This window comes from Aspergillus caelatus (assembly GCF_009193585.1).
Source record: "Aspergillus caelatus strain CBS 763.97 unplaced genomic scaffold BDV27scaffold_278, whole genome shotgun sequence".
NCBI classification, from domain to species: domain Eukaryota; kingdom Fungi; phylum Ascomycota; class Eurotiomycetes; order Eurotiales; family Aspergillaceae; genus Aspergillus; species Aspergillus caelatus.
The window spans coordinates 29,782-45,816 of NW_022475541.1; the positions used below are offsets into that span (position 1 = coordinate 29,782).

The window sequence follows — 16,035 nt, forward strand, 5'->3', positions numbered from 1 at the left end:
CGCTTCGTTGGAAACCGTTACTATTCACAGGGAACAGAGATCAAAATTCAAGTACATCTGTTGAAATTTTGAGCGATAGCCATGGAGTACCGAAGTGAGCCGAAACCGGACGTTGAATCACCCCGGCAGGGCAGCAATATGATGGCACCCCAAGAAAACGACACCGGGTCCTCTTTTCTTGAAGGGGAGAGTGAAAAGCATCTGCTCTGGAAAATTGACATGCATATTTTACCGATGGTTGTGCTTCTCTATTTATTCAGCTTTCTGGATAGAGGTTGGTTCCCCTTCTTATATCCATATTAAACCTGATTCGAATGTTAGCCCTGCTGATACGTATCCATCACAGTGAACATTGGCAACGCTCGACTATATGGTCTGGAAGACGACTTGGGCCTGGTTGGAAACCAGTACCAGGTCGCTGTGTCTATCTTATTCGTAACTTACTGTGTATGTATGCCCCTGACATCTGTGGGCCCTGCACAAGATCGCTGACCGTTCAATATAGCTATTTGAAGTACCATCGAACCTGGTCCTCAAGAAACTTCGGCCGTCACGCTACATCGCATCGATTTCGGTTATTTGGGGTATCATAGCAACCCTAACAGGAATCACCCAGAATTATGGAGGGCTGATCGCTTGCCGTCTTCTCCTAGGTTAGTAACAGTCTCGGTTCTGCAGCAATACCAAAATTCTGATGAACACAGGTGTTGTGGAAGCCGGCTTATTCCCCGGACTTATAACATATCTCACATTATTCTACAGCAAGCGTGAGCTTGCTCTCCGGACAGGGTATCTTTTTAGCAGTGCAGCAGCCGCTGGCGCGTTCGGCGGGCTTCTAGCGTATGCAATCGGATTCATGGATGGTATCAGCGGACTGCGAGGCTGGAGGTGGATCTTGATCCTGGAAGGTATCCCAACCGTCCTCCTAGGAGTGGTGGCGTGGTTCGTTCTAGCCGATGATCCCGACACAGCCTATTACCTGAACGAAGAAGAAAAGGCCCTTGTGGTTCGCCGGCGGATGCGCTACGTGGGTCAAACGGCATCTGCGCAAAAGTTCCACTGGGCGGACGTCAAAGAAGGCGCTCTTGACTGGAGGATCTGGGCGTTTTCCATCGCTCAGTTCGGTATCGATACCATGCTTTATGGCTATAGTACTTTCCTTCCCACCATCATCAAGGGCATGGGCTCATGGTCGACACCTGAAGTGCAGGCACTAACAATCCCATGCTATGCGCTTGGGGCCTTGGCCTATTTGGTGATCGCTTGGGTCAGCGACCGAACTCAGCGCCGCGGTCTGTTCATTTGCATTTTCTGCGCAATTTCTGTCGTCGGCTACGGAATCCTGATTTCTGATACATCCTCGGGGGTGCATTACTTCGGCGCATTACTCATCGCCCTAGGGCTATATGTGGCGGTTGGACTGCCACTCGCATGGCTTCCTACTACGCTTCCTCGCTATGGCAAACGTACCTTCGCTACAGGTTTACAACTCACGTTTGGCAACATCAGCGGTGTCATGTCACCGTTCTTGTACAAAAACAACGAAGCGCCTCGGTATGTCCGGGGAAATGCCGTAACGTTAGGCCTTGTGGGGTTCGCAGGAATAGTGTATGGTCTCATGTGGTTCTACTACCGCCAAAAGAACATTCGCAGAGTCCAAGGCTTCGAGGACGAGAAGGTTGCTGGGATGACCGACGAGGAGATTGAGGAACTGGGAGATAAAAGTCCTCGATTTATTTATAGCACGTGAATGTATAGTACATAGAGCTACTCCTGTGGAATTAAAGATAGACAGCGATCAGATGTTTTCCAGCAAAGGAAATACTCATATCTTGTGTATATATTTTGGGTTGTCGATGGATCTACATTGAAACGGTAACACGGTAAAAGAAAATATAAGAATAGAATCTGAAATAGCACGCCATACATTCAAAGTCGATTATTAGAGAATAAAATGGAAAGGAATCGTGGATTCAAGTGCCCTGAGTGGAGAGGGTGTCACTCAATTGTTTCACTGGGTTGTTGATTTTAAAATAAGGTGTCTCGGCAACTCAGTTGATCCCTGCATACCACTTGCTAACAACGCAGTGTCCACCTTCGATCGCTTGGTGATCTATCGCATGTCAACCCCACAATAAAAAGATGCTGAACATAACACCACCATGGGCATTGATCCTTTCCCTATTGACTGCAATCGTCAGTGTTTCCTATTATAACCGCGACCCATTTGGTTCCGAGATTAGATCACCTCATTGCGCAAGCTGGAACGCCTGGTACAACCCACTCCGATCAGGCCAGACCGGATATCAAGTCAATGATTGGAACATCCTTTACCACCTAGGCGGTAATGGACCATGGATAGAGAAGGTTGACGGGCTTGAAACGCCGGGCCTTCAACCCCCAAAGGGGTGCGTCATTGATCAAGTGCATATGGTACGGTTGTCTTGCATACCTCATAGTCCTCTAAATGGGATTCTTCAATTTGAACTTAAACCATCATTTGGGTTGGTTCGGAAATAAATACTAATAGCTAACAGATGTCTCGTCACGGAGAAAGATATCCGACCAAATCTGCTGGGAGTCGTATGTCCCACTCTGCCACCATTAATGGTATTCTGATAGAGCCTATTGTTTCTAACACCTATTCCAAGGTCATCTCGCACTTCTAAATCGAATCAAGGAAACAAACGTAGTTCTTAATGGCTCACTCTCGTTCTTGAACAATTGGACATATTTTACCGATGAGCCACAGAAAGACTTTAACCAGCTGACCAGAACTAGTCCGTATGCTGGCACACTTCAGGCTTTCTCAACAGGCGTCCGCTTCTTAACGCGATACGGACATTTGCTACCGCGCCATGGGACAACAAGACTGTGGGCAAGCGAATGTGACCGCGTGATTGAAACAGCTCAGCATTTCGCGTCTGGATTCTTCGGCCTGGATTGGGAAAAAAATGAAAAGGCTACGTTGGAGATCATTCCCGAGACACTCGAGCGAGGTGCTGATACTCTGACTCCGGGCGATACATGCCTAAAATACATCGAAGATCCTGTGAAAGGCCATGACAACGGTGTCAATATGCTTGCGCTTTTCCAGGACGTGTACATCCCACCTATTGCCGAGCGACTAATAAACGATGAGCAAAATTCGGCACTTGGATACTTGACTAATCTAGAGGTCTACAGTATGCAAGAGATGTGTGGATTTGAGACGATCGCTCGCGGGTCAAGTCCTTGGTGCGATATATTTACTCATGATGATTGGGAGAATTTCGAATACGCCCGTGACTTGATCCACTACTACCGTGCTGGTCCAGGCAACCCGTATGCTGGGGCAATGGGTTGGCTCTGGCTCAATGCTACGACTGCTCTTTTACGATCTGGGCCGGAAGCTGGTACTATGTTCTTCAGTTTGTGGGTGACATTGTGATTCCCAAGGGTCAAATGATTGAGAAGAGTACTGACACCCTGGTTTAGCGTTCATGATGGAGATATCGCCCCTTTCCTCACAGCACTAGATATAATGAAGGATCCGAAGTATGACCCATTCCTGCCGACCACACATAGGGTGGCAGACCGCGTCTGGCGTACCTCGTCCGTCATACCAATGGGCGGAAGGATCGCTTTTGAGCGGTTGACTTGTCAAACCTCATTGACGAAAAACCCCAGTGGTGAAGAGGCCTTTCTTCGGGTTAGCATGAACGACCAGATTGTCCCACTGCCATACTGCAAATCTGGACCTGGGTTGTCGTGTCCGTTGAAGGAGTTTGTTAATCATGTAGACGGACGAAGATTGGAAGTGGGAGATTTTGGAGAAGTGTGCGGCCTAGAAAACGATGTCGGGTATATAACATTCTTACGACAGGACTAGAACATTATCTGCCAGAGATACTATGTACAGGCGGAATACGGGCTTTTGCGGAATAAATGGTGTTAAATGTCGAGACTTCGAAGCTTTTCCTTTTCGGCTACAGGAAAGTGAATATTCAATTGATATAAGTTACTTGGTGGCGCTATAAGAGGGAAATCAAAAATTAATATATATATACATACACATATGAATAAATAAAAACAAATTAAAGATGTAATTTGTAATTGGCTGTTCAAAATGTCAATATGTTGAAGGGCAAGAAGATGGAATGATAGATGGTCCCCACGTGACCGTCTCCGGGCTAACAGAAGAAGTGTTTACCGCAAGCCCCAAAACTTTTGGGAAGATCGGCTGCTTCCCTCATCGAGGTTTTGACAGCAAGCTTCATTTTTCACCCTAGCTCGTTAAATACACTTTACGTCGCTCTAGCTCCGCTGACTGCCTTCAATTCTTGCTTTAATCAATAAGAACTAGAACCCCTTATAATATGGAGTACCATTTTGTTCCTCCAGAGGAGCGCGCAAAAGATGACAAGGGCAATCTTCTGCCCTGGGGCTATGTCTACAAAGAGTGAGTATAATATTCCATCTTGCCCCTTTCTACTTACCGCTCATCGATGTCGTTGACTAATATGTCCAATTACACTGTGTAGTGAATCCCGGAACCCTCGACGACCACCGGAAGAGAGTGGCCCTTTTGGAAAGAGGAGAAACGCTCGCTACGACCATGCTCGATCGCGTACTCGTACGGGAACACCTGCAAAGAAGGAAAACCCAAATGTTGCGGAATTCGGACGGCTTTTCGCGATGCAGCAAGAGGAGGAGAAGACTCGCAGCAATACCTTACCGAAGTCGACATCTGCCTCAAACCTCGACAATGCACGAAAGCAGACGGAAAAGGTCGCCACAGAATGCATACTGTACGGTTACAAGAGTAAAGACACTGAGTGGAAGGTGATCGACAAGTATGAGCGGGTGTCCAGAGGCGTGATCTGTGAAGATTACCCGCGCAGCGATCCTAATTCTATGAGTGGGTATTCGCAGCTTCTGAGCGGCGGTGATGTCGTAATCCATTCGAATCTATCTGCGGATGCGAACCGCAAATCGAAGCGTTATGCAGGTGGTTTTCACTGGATCAAGGTCACGTTCGATTCGACGATCGCTGCGGACCGGGCTTGCTTCTACTCTCCCCAAGAGATCGATGGACACCTTGTTTTCTGTGAACTGTATCATGGCCAAGGACCCGCAGAGGATGTACCAATCCTTGCAGATTCATCGGCCGCCGAGCAGCAAAAATCGAAAGCCACGCGCACTTTGACCACTTCGCGCTCTACCACGTTCCTCCAGACGAACGAACGCTCAACGTTACCGCGGTCATTCACTGTGAATAACCTTTCTAGTGTCCCGGATGTAGATGAAGGCCAATCACTAGAATCGACGCCGACTGCAAGCTCGATGACTGCCACCGGTGTGGATCAACCATCTACGTCTTCCCTTCAACAACGTAATGTTCCCCAAGAGCCGAAGCCCGAGTCTGAATTCATGACACATATTCCGACTGTGCGTCGGGCAAAATTACGCCCGATCGCTGAGGCTCTCCCGCCCCAGCCGACCGTCACTGAGCGCGTTCTGCGATCTATTCCGATCCTCAGTTGGTTCACTGGTGACATCGTGGGAGACGGGCCGCAGCTCAAGGACGATGGGACCTTCGACTATGATAAGTCGAACACCTACTGGCGTTTCTGGTATATGATCGATATGGTCCTTGGAACTGATATTTGCGGATTGCGGGAGGAATCATGATCTCTCTCGATTCTTGCTCCCATTCCTCTACCACTTCTTACCAACAACACCTGAACTTAGCACCGGCGATGCGAAGCTCTGCAGCGTCAGTCAATGCAAGCCCAGCTTCGGGCCCGGAGTCACTCCCGCCTGTGAACAAACGTCTCCACTAAACGGTCCTTGTTTACGATGACTGGCCTAAACAATACCAATACCCTTGCATGTACGATAGTACCCCGCCGACGACCGTTGGCGCAAGTTGACGTTAGCCAAGTTGGCAGTTTTCGTATACTCTATGATTTATGGCATTTACTGGTCGGGATCTTGATTGATTTTGCATGGAAGGCGAAAGGAATTAATAAACTGGTCGCATGGTACCTGTCTACGGCTTTTTGTAGTATTACAGTGTCTAAGCACTTATAAATGTCGATCGTCGCATTGCGACATGCTCCTTATTACCTCCCATTTTCAGGAAAAAAGTACTTCTACGATTACCCTTAAGAAGCAGAACTAGTCGTAGCACGTTCTCATTGAACTCTGTAGACAAGATCCCTCCCATCATCTTCACCCATTGCACCATTTCGCAATCATCAAACCCAATAACACAATAACCCCTGAATCCCATCCCTAGAGCCCAGTGCCAAAGAACCAAAAGGAACCGGAATAGTAAAGTCCTCATGAATAACAAGAAAGCATTAAGCGAAAAGCGAAAAGCGTGAGAGTTAAGTTGAAGAAAGAAAAGAGAAGAGAAGAAAAAAAGATTAAGACAACCCTTTTTTAATGTCTTTGTTCACATTTTTTATATCAATCAATTAAAACCCATGATATGATATGATATGGTTAATGAATTTACTCGACATTGCTCTCGAAGTTCTCGCCCTCAACCAGATCAGGGATATCATCCTCATCCTCATCCTTCTTGCCTTCAGCGCCGGCCTGGTTCTTCTGCATGTTCTGGTAGCTCTCGGCGAGCTTGCGGAGGGAGGCGAGGCTGTCGGGGCCAAGCTGGTTCAGGATACCGGGGACGAGCTCGGTGAGTTCCTTCTCTTCGCCGTTACCGTAGAGAGCGAAGGTGTTGGAGGGGACGGAGGCGTGGACTTTATAGAGAGTAAGATAAGTAAGTAATTTGTTTTTCTTTTGGTTAGATTGCGGCGTTTCCAACCGGCGGGTGCCGGATGGATTTATAAGCGCGGGGGTTGGTTATATATACCCTTGGGAGCACCGAAGTGGATGACGTTTCCGTCCTCCTTGAACATGTTGACCTCCTCGATGGCCTGGATGGGCTGGACGTTCATCTTCTTCAGGGTAGCCTGGAGCTTCTTGTCGTCGGCGCCGGAGGACTTGTGGACCTTCTTGACCTTGCGGCGGGGAGTGCCCTTGCCTCTGTTATTAGGATATTTCGTCAGTCGGGTGGATTCATGGTCGGATTTGTAGGAATTGGGAGTAGATCTGGCATTGAGAAGAGAAGGGCGAGATAGGGCATTGGGAATGTGTGGGTTAATTTCCCATTTTCGTGGTCGAATGCGGTACCCGAGGGAGAGACTGTGCGAAAAGAAAAGAGAATTTATACGTACCCTGTTCAACAGGATGATATAGGTTAGCTAACATATCACGTCACATTATCCAAAAAATTCAAAAGTAATTCCCATTTCCGAAGCTTCCCAGGATTTCATGTTGTGAGTGGCGTCTGGTCCTTGGAGCTTTGGCGATTTGCAGACTCGTCCGTGTCGGGTATCGCATTTCCTCCGGCTTAAGCGACCAGTTCCTCTCGCTGCCAATGCCACTAAATCCCAGGACCACTTATTTCCAGAAAGGATTGGGGGGAAATGGAGGGAAAGAAAAATATCAGATGGACACGTACCAATCCGCACGCTAGCCTGCATGCGAGCCAACTTTGCCTGATCCATGATGATGATTGTGCGTTGAGAAGATGTTCCTTGAACCTAGTGGGATGAATGGACGTCAATAATCTGGATCTGTGGAAACTCGGACTCGGTAAGGCTTTGTGGCAGAATGTGTGGCTGCCAAGAAAGCGGTGGCTGATGCTTTCCCCCGGGGATTTCAAGAGAGAGGATGAGCGGGGGTTAAATTGAAGAGCGACAATACACACCGGTTAGGGGAGACGAATGACGGGATGAAAAGGTTGCAGAGAGTACAAAGGGGAGAAAATGATTCCACGTACCAAGAGTAGGGGAAGATAGTTGGTTAGTGAATGGGTTGTGAGAGTCACCGTGATTGAGTGAGAACGTAGTAGTAGTGTGGCTGATGAGATGATGAGGTGAAAGTTGGTTGGTTTGTGTGGGGGGTAAACGGTAACGCTGACTGTGGCTTGTTACCTACTCGACCTTCTCCCTCTTTTTTCTCCTCAAAGCTACAGTCTGACTATTTCCTCTACGCGGGAAGGTATTTCCTCTTTACGCTAGATTGTTTCACCTTCATACGTGCTTCCCTTCTACCTGAGTTCGTCTCTCTACTACGTAGTAATCGGTTTGCTGGTGGTCCGGATATTGATTGTGGGCTCGAATTGGCTTTGGAGGTTTGGCAGCTGCTCGGCTAAACCCTAACGATCATGGATCCGTAATCATGCATGTCAATAAGTTGTGCATGGTTGAAGGCGAAGAACTCCGGAAAGACCAGCTCTCCGCCATTCTTTGTGGTTTTGGCGACAGAGCTATCCTGTCAGTTAGGATACACTCAATCTCATACCGCTTTAGCCGTCTTGCTAGTAGGTAGTCTAGCCGGCTACCCAATCGCTTTCCATACTTTACTAAGTACGGTCAGAGCAATTCATACCCTGAACCTTCCAAGGCAAAAATTTTTTTTGTAAGGAAAAGAGAAAAATAAAAATAAATGGGATACAAGTCAAATGACACTGATTAGCCAACCATTTAGCACCCCCCAAAAAAATAACAATAAGAATATCAGGTATACTACCTCCAGGTTAGTCAAAACTTGCGAAAGTTCTGAAATAGTCCAAGTAGAAAACGATTAAGATTAGACTTATATATCAACCAGATGGTGTGTATCATATTGCAAGGCAGCACGAGGCAAAGGAGAGGATCACGATTTCTTAGCGATCTGGTTCTCTGTCCATTCCCAAAGCTTTCGTGCCATGTCTGCATCATCGGCGAATCTGCTCGAGCCGCGTACCCCGATTGGAACGTAGTAAGCGCCATTGACCAATTGCTCTCTCTTCGCCCCGGCAGCCCAGAGCTGGTTCATCGCCCCTGTGCGTACACTACGAAACACGGTAGAAAGTAAATCAAGCCCGAATCTTGAGACGGCATTCATCGCGCCGGTATGGCGGTATAGTTCGCTGGACACTACACCCGGATGAACAGAAACCGAGAGAATTTCTGGGTATCGGCGGGCAAGCTCCGACGCGAAAAGGATGTTAGCAGCTTTAGACGCGCTATAGCGAACGAGCGTGTGGGCGGCCAGGAGAGCAGACGTTGAGGTCATGACATCAAAGGATGGAGCCGCATGGCTCCCCACGGAACTCAACGTCACGATTCTCACATCTGATGCGGAGCTTCCAACAGTTTTTTCTAGCGTAGGGAGGAGGAGTTTGGTAAGCAGGAAATGGCCAATATGGTTTGTTCCAAATTGAATTTCAAAGCCTTCCTTTGTAAGCTCTGGCGGATTTGCCATGGTGCCAGCGTTGAGGATCAAGATATCCAAACGATCACACTCCGAGCAAAACTTCTCTGCAGCATCGCGTATAGACTGGAAAGAAGACAAGTCAAGATCAATATGTCTAATGTCAACGGAGGCTGAAGTGGTGTCTTTAATCGAGCTGATGGCTTCACGAGCTTTAGTAGCATCCCGAGCGGCTAGGTATATGCGCGACGGGTTATGTTGCGCAAGCTGAAGGACGGTTTCTTTTCCAAGACCGGCATTCCCTAGAAAAAATCCGTTATACGTTAGTATGCTATGGCTGGAAAGAGGTCGGTAGGGACTCGAAACTCAGTCAGAATTTACCTCCTGTGACAAAAAGGACCTTCCCAGAGAGGTCGCCAATATCTCTGCTCGGCTCAAAGGAGGATCCCAACAGGCCAAAGGTAGCTTCACTCAGCGTAGGACCAAGACTTGAGTACATATCCAATGGATGGCGTAGGCCATGCAAGGCAAAAGAGCAATTGAGAGCGATGTTTTGATAGAGAGACATGTCGAACGTAGTGTACTGTACACTAGTCAAAGAGGAGCTGTGCAGTTAGTTGACGCCTTCGGGGTATATAAAACTAGACGGATCCTTTTTGTGCTGGAGGGTAGAGATGCCGTGAAATGTGGGCGTTGATTGCCATGATCCGTCCTTGTCCAACGACCGAGGTTCCTAGATTAACTCTCGATCTAAATTTAACTTCTCCACTTAGTAGACGACGCAAGGGGGTATATGATTGCAATTCATCCATAATGGGTAATCGATCGATTTAAGACGTGTTTCGATGAAAAGAGAACCGAAAAGGATGAATATACTCCATGTATGACGAATCCACTTTTCTCACGTAGATTGTTGTAGTGGTGAGCGATCGAGAAGCTAGTGAAATGCAAGGTAAGCGACTAGGTAATTAAATCCCGTGTTCTGTTTTAAATTCGGGTAATCTGCACCGTCAGCATGAACCTTCTAAGAGTAAGAGTCAGAACATATTTAGCCATTTCAACATTCCATAGTTTGAGTTCAATTTAACCTACATCTAAAGTTCGATTGCGGATTGTTCTTGGGACTGCTCAAGATAAATCACCATATACCTTCATATAATCAAGATGCGATTCCTGTGTTTACATGGCTCTGGCACGAGCGGGGAGGTATGTGGAACAATGACTACTTTCCGTCTCTCAACCACATGAAGATACTGATTGACAGGCAGATTTTTGAAATCCAGTCTGGTAATTCAATCAACATCTAGTGGCCCTGGAGAGGAATCCACAGATGACCATGACATTTCGTCCCACAAATCGTCAGTTCTAACCACAAACAGGCGGCATAAGCCAGGCTCTGGAAACCAAAGGGCATCGCTTCACATATATCGACGGCCGGTTGGACTCTGAACCTGAACCAGGTACGAGTTTTCTCTCTCTCTCTCTCTCTCTATAACATCGCCTTACCTGGGTTTAGAACTGAAGGGCATCTTGGATCCCCCATTCTACAAGCACTACCCCCGCGATATCGCACCCGGCGAAGACCTCGCTCGTGCCATCGAGTACACCATGAATATCATTAAGACAAAGGGGCCATTCGACGCTGTAATGGGGTTCTCACAAGGCGCCGCTCTCGCATGTTCTATGATTATCGACCATGCAAAAACACATGACGTGCCGCTGTTCAAAGCCGCTGTCTTTATCTGCGGTGCGGCGCCGTACGAGGCATCTGGAAAGGAGACTATTCAGCCGACGCCAGGGGAGTATCTGGTCAAGATTCCTACAACCCATATAGTCGGTAAGCAGGATGAGATTTACGACCTCAGTATGCAATTGTATGGTCTGTGTGAACCTTCGAAGGCGGAATTTTACGACCACGGATCGAGGCATTTAATTCCCTTCGATGGCAAGAATACAGAGGCTATGATTGCTGCTATCGAAAAGACTATTAAGCGTGCGAGGACAGGGTAGAACTCAAGAAACCCGCTTTGCTTTATTCGAGATGCGAAAACGATACGAACAGGGAATCATGTGCAATGCGTCTGGGCCTTTTAGACAATAGATGAATAAAAACATATGTATCAAACAGGATTCTGATGCTCAACGCTATCTCTTTGAACCGTCGCTTCTATCCCGGAAATTGTATCTCGAGAACAATATTGCAATCAATAAGCATACCATACCCAAGACAATGCTAGATGTCATCTTCTCCCAGATCGAAATCCGGGAGGGACCATTGAGTCATAGCCCGGCGGAAGCCTGACCGTCACCTTCAGCAGGGATGACCTGCTGAAGGAACTTTTCCAGATCTTCGATTTCCTGGGGATCGGCAGAATGGCCAAGATCACTAATGTCGAATCAGTAACACAGTCATCCCGTGCAGAGATGAAAATACTCACGGGTAAGAGTTGAACTGAACATTCTCCAATCCGAGTTCTTGAAGCAACTTCGATGAGGTCTTTCCAAACTCATACTTCACAATATCATCATCGGTCCCATGAGCAAGGAAGAATGGTGTCTTCTTGTTGGGCCAGTCTTCGGGAATCTGGTTCTTGATGCGATCGCTCAGAAGCAAGTAGCATGAAAGTCCGAATACGCCTCCCAGTTTTTCCTTGTTGGTGACACCTGTAAACACAGACATCGCGCCTCCTTGGGAGAATCCACCTAGAACTATGCGCGAAGGACTGATTCCCTGGTCGATTTGTTCCTTGATCAGGGTGTTGAAGTACTCGCGGGATCGGAGGATGCCTGGTTCGTCCTGGCTGCGGATGGCTTCTTCGAAATCCAGCTGCCAAGGCGTTAATTGAAACCAATACAGTAGGAATGAACTAGTAACAAGGGCAACTCACATCACGGCCGAGCTTGGAAAGGTCGTACCATCCAGGCATTGACATACCAAAATTCTGTAATGCGCCGAGTCATTTATCAGCTCATTATCCCTCGCCCGAGAGCATAATTTACTTACCACTGTGATAGGAATCATGGGGGCATTGGGGAAAATAAAAGTTACTTCTTCGAACAAGCCTCTACGGCGCCAGTTCTGAGCAAGGCCCATCCTATTAGGAGAACGCGGTTAGTGCCTGTATTTGGCATCCTTCAATTTCTTGGAGAGGGGGATTACTACATACCATCCAGCACCGCTGTTCCAAGGGAAAGCTGTTAGCTAATTGGTACTACCTTTTAGGCATGGGCACCAACCTGTCGCCCAGACCATGAGCCATGATTACGGTTGCGGTATGTTTCTTGAGCGCAGGAACGACAAAAGGAGCCCGGGTCGCCATTTTTGCTGGTGTTTCTATAGTCGCGGCGAGATATTGACGAAATAACTGGGTGTATATGAAGAAGAAGAGACGTGGTCCACAAAAGAAGGAATATTGGAGAATAGGGAGAAGAAAGAAATGCTAGATAACTAGGACGATAACGCGATAAACATCCCCCGCGATTCTGCCTATCGAAGCTCTCACCGCCTAGCATGATAATGGATTGTGCCCCAACAAAGACCACAAACTTGACTTTGTATTTACTTCAGTGGGTGTGAGCTGAACAATGACTCTGTGCAATTATTGAATACTGCACAACCCAGTACATGCTGCTTTGGGACGGAAATGTTTCAGGTGTAAAAGTGAAGGCCCCCCTAAAGTTTTGTAATGGATATACGAGAGGGAAATATTGACTTATTCGGTGCTAGTATGTACATACATCGTCTTGCTAAAATACCGGAATTTTTTGAATTCAACGGTTAGAATGCTGATGTTACTTGTTTATCGATACTGCACCACCTTGGGTTAGTTTTACAGAGTCGGTAAATGCTAGCTTACGTATAAAATGTAATGTAAAACATGCTCTACCTTTACGGAGGGGTAATACAAAGTAATTCCGTACCAGCAGTAGATTGTATAGCATTCAAGTTTATCAGAACGGAAAGTAAAGGCAAGCTTTGGCTACTCTTTAATCCATTAACCATGAAGAATCATCTCGAATTGGCAAACTTACCTGCCTATAGATTTACCCAATTGAGTTGGTCTGTCGTAAATATCTATATTAATTCACGTAAGGTTTGCGAGAACGATTAGAGCGATAGATGGCTCAATTACATGCCCTATCTTTGGTCAGAATTTTGAACTAGACATCTTATCGAGCTATGGAATGATAGATCGTCACAGTCTTTTGAAGTAAGCAGGCCATATCCGTGAGAGGCGAGCGATGGTCCTTCGTGACCACCTAGCCAAATTCCATCTATCACTGAAGCTCATGACCCCATGACAGGAGCAGCTCCAATGAAATCAAGGGGTGTCCATTGGGTTCTAGGGCTAGATCGGCTATATCTTGAATTCCGTCTGCCACGTATCTACAAATTACAGATCAGGAAAACGAGGTGATCTAACAGACTATTGTATAGGCATGAACCAGAGAAACTGATCTGTGGTTTCTCTGATGTTTTCTCATAGCCACAATCCATGATCTGGTGACGGTTCCGAGGAAAGATAACCTTGAGATATCAACCCCAAACAACCTTAGCTATAGGAAAGAAACAGTTGATATATCACAGAAAGGTCAAGTCATTTCCAGCAGGATCTTGCCGACTGGACTCACATGCGAGCGCTTCGCTTTCTTTAAGGTCTTTTATAAAGAGGTACATTAAAGATCGACCTATATCTCTCAGAATTGCTAAACTATCAAGCTGTACTGAATACAAATGGGTGGACAGTGGTGTGTATTATCTATTACTATGAATACCAGTTCTATATGCTCGATCAAAACTATAAAGTGCAAACAATGGAAAGACAAAAAGGAAACCACGTAAAAACAAATCTTTCACACACAGAGATCGTAAACCTCCTTCCTTATCGACTCAATAACATTTAAGATAAACAAATCCTCCACAACACCCTTCTGCCACGTAAACATCAACACCAAGCAACCATCGCCACCCGAAACAACCGAGACTCCAAGCATACTTCCCGTAACAGACGCACTCTGCGAGAAAACGACGCGTCCAACCCGTGGCATCCCTTCTGCTGGTGTACCAGAAGGAAAAGCCCCGACATTTGACACCTCATAGGTGGATGACCTCGGCTGCCCGAGCTTTGACAGGTAGAGCTCATTTTGGTAATCGTTTACGTACCTAAGAAGATTGGCAGAGGTGTCCTTGCCTTCTTTGCTGAGTTCTCTTTCGATTGTCACGCGAGACCGCACGGTCACGGACCAGGGGAACGAGGTCTCACTGAGATCTTTCCGAGAGTAGTCTTCGGTATTTTCTTGAACAAAGACGCCCATCGAATCTTCTGTGATGGGCTCGGGAAGCCAGCGACGGTTGGATATAGCGCAGGAGCATCTGACCTTCGTGAAGGATTCGGGGAGATGGGCGAAGAGGGAGCGAGCGACGATTGTTTGGAGAGCGGCCGTTATGGTTGTCTTGTTTTCGCGGCAGCGGTCTCTGAGTGTGGATGATAGGTGCTTTGGGAACACAATGTGCTTTAGCTTCGTCTCCAAGGGGAGCTTGATCTCCGAGCCAGTCCATAAACCCGGATCTCGGGGGTCGTAGATCTTAGCTTTGAAGAGTTGAACAGCCAGGTAAGTGTACGACACTAGCTTAGGATGAACGGCTTCCCCGGGAGGCAGAAGCGGTGAATCAGGCGATGGAATAACTTCCTTAACGTCGTCGACAGTCAACAATGACAAGGATCGCAACGCCTGCAGGAAGGATTTGTGGAAGACCTTTCCCGACGAGCCGTCAGAAATAGCATGATGGAAGACAAAGACGACGGTGAACCGTCTTTCGGCATCATCGGCATCATCGGTCAACACGAAAATTCTCCAGAATGGCAACGGGAGCTCAAAAGAGGTATTATGCTGGGTGCTCAGCAACACGTCTAGCTCTTCGTCCTGGTCTTCTGCATCGGGGAAACCCTGCTCACGCTTCTGGAAAAAGACCGATTGGCGGAGATCGATGCTCGGAAGACGTGCGAAGTAAGGCTCCTTTGTCTCCTCACCGATTGGGACGGCTGAGAGGATTGGGTGCTGCGCAATGAGTATTTCACATGCTTTGTAGATATAGTCTTTGATTGGGAGGGCAAATGATCCCGGAAGTGTGTAAGTTGCTGCTACGGCTACATTGTAATAGAACCTTAGGTGGTGGCGTGCGGTGGAGCATAGCTCTATGCGACCGACCTGCTGGGCGTCAGTTATGGGGCAATGCTGTGGCCCTCATGTGAGCGCTCACTGACCGGTCGAAGCTTTGGGAATTGGTCCATGGCTTTTCAATGGGAGATGGGTAGCCACGGAAACATGGAAGCCTATGATAGCGGATGGATAATATATTGTACATTTATGCACGTGACATAAACGCTGCCCTAATTTAATATGGCCGGGATGTTGACCACACCGCGTTTTAGGCCTAGCGCCCTTGTTCTCGATTCCTCTGATTCCTAGGCATAAGTAGGGCCTCATGGCCACCTCGATGGGGATGCAATACGACCTGTCCCACCTGATCTAACGTTTCGTCATATTATAAGGTGATATGAGAGAATATGAAAGAACGAAGACTGTGGAGTTTATTCTCCTATCATGTTGTGCCAGGCTTGGCTTTTTCAGATTGTGCATGGCTGCAGGATATAAAAAGGTATAATATACAATGGATGCGTCACAGGATAACAGAATCATTACTCATGACCATGATCAGCCCCTCTATATAGAGCGAAGCTTAGGAAGAAAAAAAAAAAAAAAAAAAAGAAGGCGAGAGAA

General features: G+C 47.2%; 7 protein-coding genes across 7 annotated transcripts; 3 read left to right on the plus strand and 4 right to left on the minus strand.

Annotated features, from left to right (window-relative positions):
* Positions 1-81: 81 nt before the first annotated feature.
* Positions 82-5,673, plus strand: BDV27DRAFT_149780 (putative MFS transporter; the record flags this gene model as incomplete). The annotated part of the gene is made up of 9 exons (XM_032071114.1): positions 82-274; positions 347-447; positions 506-653; positions 705-1,724; positions 2,312-2,433; positions 2,538-2,583; positions 2,652-3,414; positions 3,478-3,843; positions 4,524-5,673. 9 exons carry the CDS (start codon positions 82-84, stop codon positions 5,671-5,673), a joined length of 3,909 nt encoding a protein of 1,302 aa, XP_031922287.1.
* Positions 5,674-6,163: 490 nt separating this feature from the next.
* Positions 6,164-7,855, minus strand: BDV27DRAFT_136524 (nascent polypeptide-associated complex subunit family protein). The gene is made up of 3 exons (XM_032068783.1): positions 7,513-7,855; positions 6,863-7,035; positions 6,164-6,749 (listed from the first exon to the last, which is right to left on the minus strand). Exons 1-3 carry the CDS (start codon positions 7,557-7,559, stop codon positions 6,502-6,504), a joined length of 468 nt encoding a protein of 155 aa, XP_031922288.1. The 5' UTR covers positions 7,560-7,855; the 3' UTR covers positions 6,164-6,501.
* A 333-nt stretch (positions 7,856-8,188) lies between these two features.
* Positions 8,189-8,751, plus strand: BDV27DRAFT_136527 (uncharacterized protein). The gene has a single exon (XM_032068784.1). The coding sequence runs from the start codon at positions 8,240-8,242 to the stop codon at positions 8,477-8,479; it is 240 nt and encodes a 79-aa protein (XP_031922289.1). The 5' UTR covers positions 8,189-8,239; the 3' UTR covers positions 8,480-8,751.
* BDV27DRAFT_136528 (putative short-chain dehydrogenase/reductase family protein) lies at positions 8,592-10,145 on the minus strand. Its single transcript, XM_032068785.1, has 2 exons — positions 9,634-10,145; positions 8,592-9,554 (listed from the first exon to the last, which is right to left on the minus strand). Exons 1-2 carry the CDS (start codon positions 9,818-9,820, stop codon positions 8,713-8,715), a joined length of 1,029 nt encoding a protein of 342 aa, XP_031922290.1. The 5' UTR covers positions 9,821-10,145; the 3' UTR covers positions 8,592-8,712.
* Positions 10,146-10,278: 133 nt separating this feature from the next.
* Positions 10,279-11,397, plus strand: BDV27DRAFT_56921 (serine hydrolase FSH). The gene is made up of 4 exons (XM_032076966.1): positions 10,279-10,458; positions 10,521-10,539; positions 10,632-10,712; positions 10,769-11,397. The coding sequence occupies exons 1-4, from the start codon at positions 10,417-10,419 to the stop codon at positions 11,260-11,262; spliced, it is 636 nt and encodes a 211-aa protein (XP_031922291.1). The 5' UTR covers positions 10,279-10,416; the 3' UTR covers positions 11,263-11,397.
* BDV27DRAFT_56918 (palmitoyl-(protein) hydrolase) lies at positions 11,398-12,708 on the minus strand. The gene is made up of 6 exons (XM_032076965.1): positions 12,490-12,708; positions 12,420-12,431; positions 12,257-12,347; positions 12,141-12,194; positions 11,691-12,079; positions 11,398-11,638 (listed from the first exon to the last, which is right to left on the minus strand). The coding sequence occupies exons 1-6, from the start codon at positions 12,570-12,572 to the stop codon at positions 11,533-11,535; spliced, it is 735 nt and encodes a 244-aa protein (XP_031922292.1). The 5' UTR covers positions 12,573-12,708; the 3' UTR covers positions 11,398-11,532.
* A 1,280-nt stretch (positions 12,709-13,988) lies between these two features.
* BDV27DRAFT_136532 (uncharacterized protein) lies at positions 13,989-15,566 on the minus strand. Its single transcript, XM_032068786.1, has 2 exons — positions 15,519-15,566; positions 13,989-15,462 (listed from the first exon to the last, which is right to left on the minus strand). The coding sequence occupies exons 1-2, from the start codon at positions 15,543-15,545 to the stop codon at positions 14,107-14,109; spliced, it is 1,383 nt and encodes a 460-aa protein (XP_031922293.1). The 5' UTR covers positions 15,546-15,566; the 3' UTR covers positions 13,989-14,106.
* Between the last annotated feature and the right edge of the window lie 469 nt (positions 15,567-16,035).

What these genes read in the sequence shown, in the direction of transcription:
- BDV27DRAFT_136524 (XM_032068783.1), bottom strand. Translation starts at nt 7,559, where the DNA reads ATGGATCAGGCAAAGTTGGCTCGCATGCAGGCTAGCGTGCGGATTGG. An exon ending in CAGGCTAGCGTGCGGATTGG is followed by an intron (nt 7,036 to 7,512) that starts TACGTGTCCATC and finishes TCCTAATAACAG; the next exon opens with AGGCAAGGGCACTCCCCGCC. An exon ending in CCACTTCGGTGCTCCCAAGG is followed by an intron (nt 6,750 to 6,862) that starts GTATATATAACC and finishes CTCTCTATAAAG; the next exon opens with TCCACGCCTCCGTCCCCTCC.
- BDV27DRAFT_136527 (XM_032068784.1), top strand. Translation starts at nt 8,240, where the DNA reads ATGTCAATAAGTTGTGCATGGTTGAAGGCGAAGAACTCCGGAAAGACC.
- BDV27DRAFT_136528 (XM_032068785.1), bottom strand. Translation starts at nt 9,820, where the DNA reads ATGTCTCTCTATCAAAACATCGCTCTCAATTGCTCTTTTGCCTTGCAT. An exon ending in GGTCCTTTTTGTCACAGGAG is followed by an intron (nt 9,555 to 9,633) that starts GTAAATTCTGAC and finishes GATTTTTTCTAG; the next exon opens with GGAATGCCGGTCTTGGAAAA.
- BDV27DRAFT_56921 (XM_032076966.1), top strand. Translation starts at nt 10,417, where the DNA reads ATGCGATTCCTGTGTTTACATGGCTCTGGCACGAGCGGGGAG. An exon ending in GGACTCTGAACCTGAACCAG is followed by an intron (nt 10,713 to 10,768) that starts GTACGAGTTTTC and finishes ACCTGGGTTTAG; the next exon opens with AACTGAAGGGCATCTTGGAT.
- BDV27DRAFT_56918 (XM_032076965.1), bottom strand. Translation starts at nt 12,572, where the DNA reads ATGGCGACCCGGGCTCCTTTTGTCGTTCCTGCGCTCAAGAAACATACC. An exon ending in TTTCCAAGCTCGGCCGTGAT is followed by an intron (nt 12,080 to 12,140) that starts GTGAGTTGCCCT and finishes ACGCCTTGGCAG; the next exon opens with CTGGATTTCGAAGAAGCCAT. An exon ending in GTTCAGTTCAACTCTTACCC is followed by an intron (nt 11,639 to 11,690) that starts GTGAGTATTTTC and finishes ATTCGACATTAG; the next exon opens with TGATCTTGGCCATTCTGCCG.
- BDV27DRAFT_136532 (XM_032068786.1), bottom strand. Translation starts at nt 15,545, where the DNA reads ATGGACCAATTCCCAAAGCTTCGACCG. An exon ending in AATTCCCAAAGCTTCGACCG is followed by an intron (nt 15,463 to 15,518) that starts GTCAGTGAGCGC and finishes GACGCCCAGCAG; the next exon opens with GTCGGTCGCATAGAGCTATG.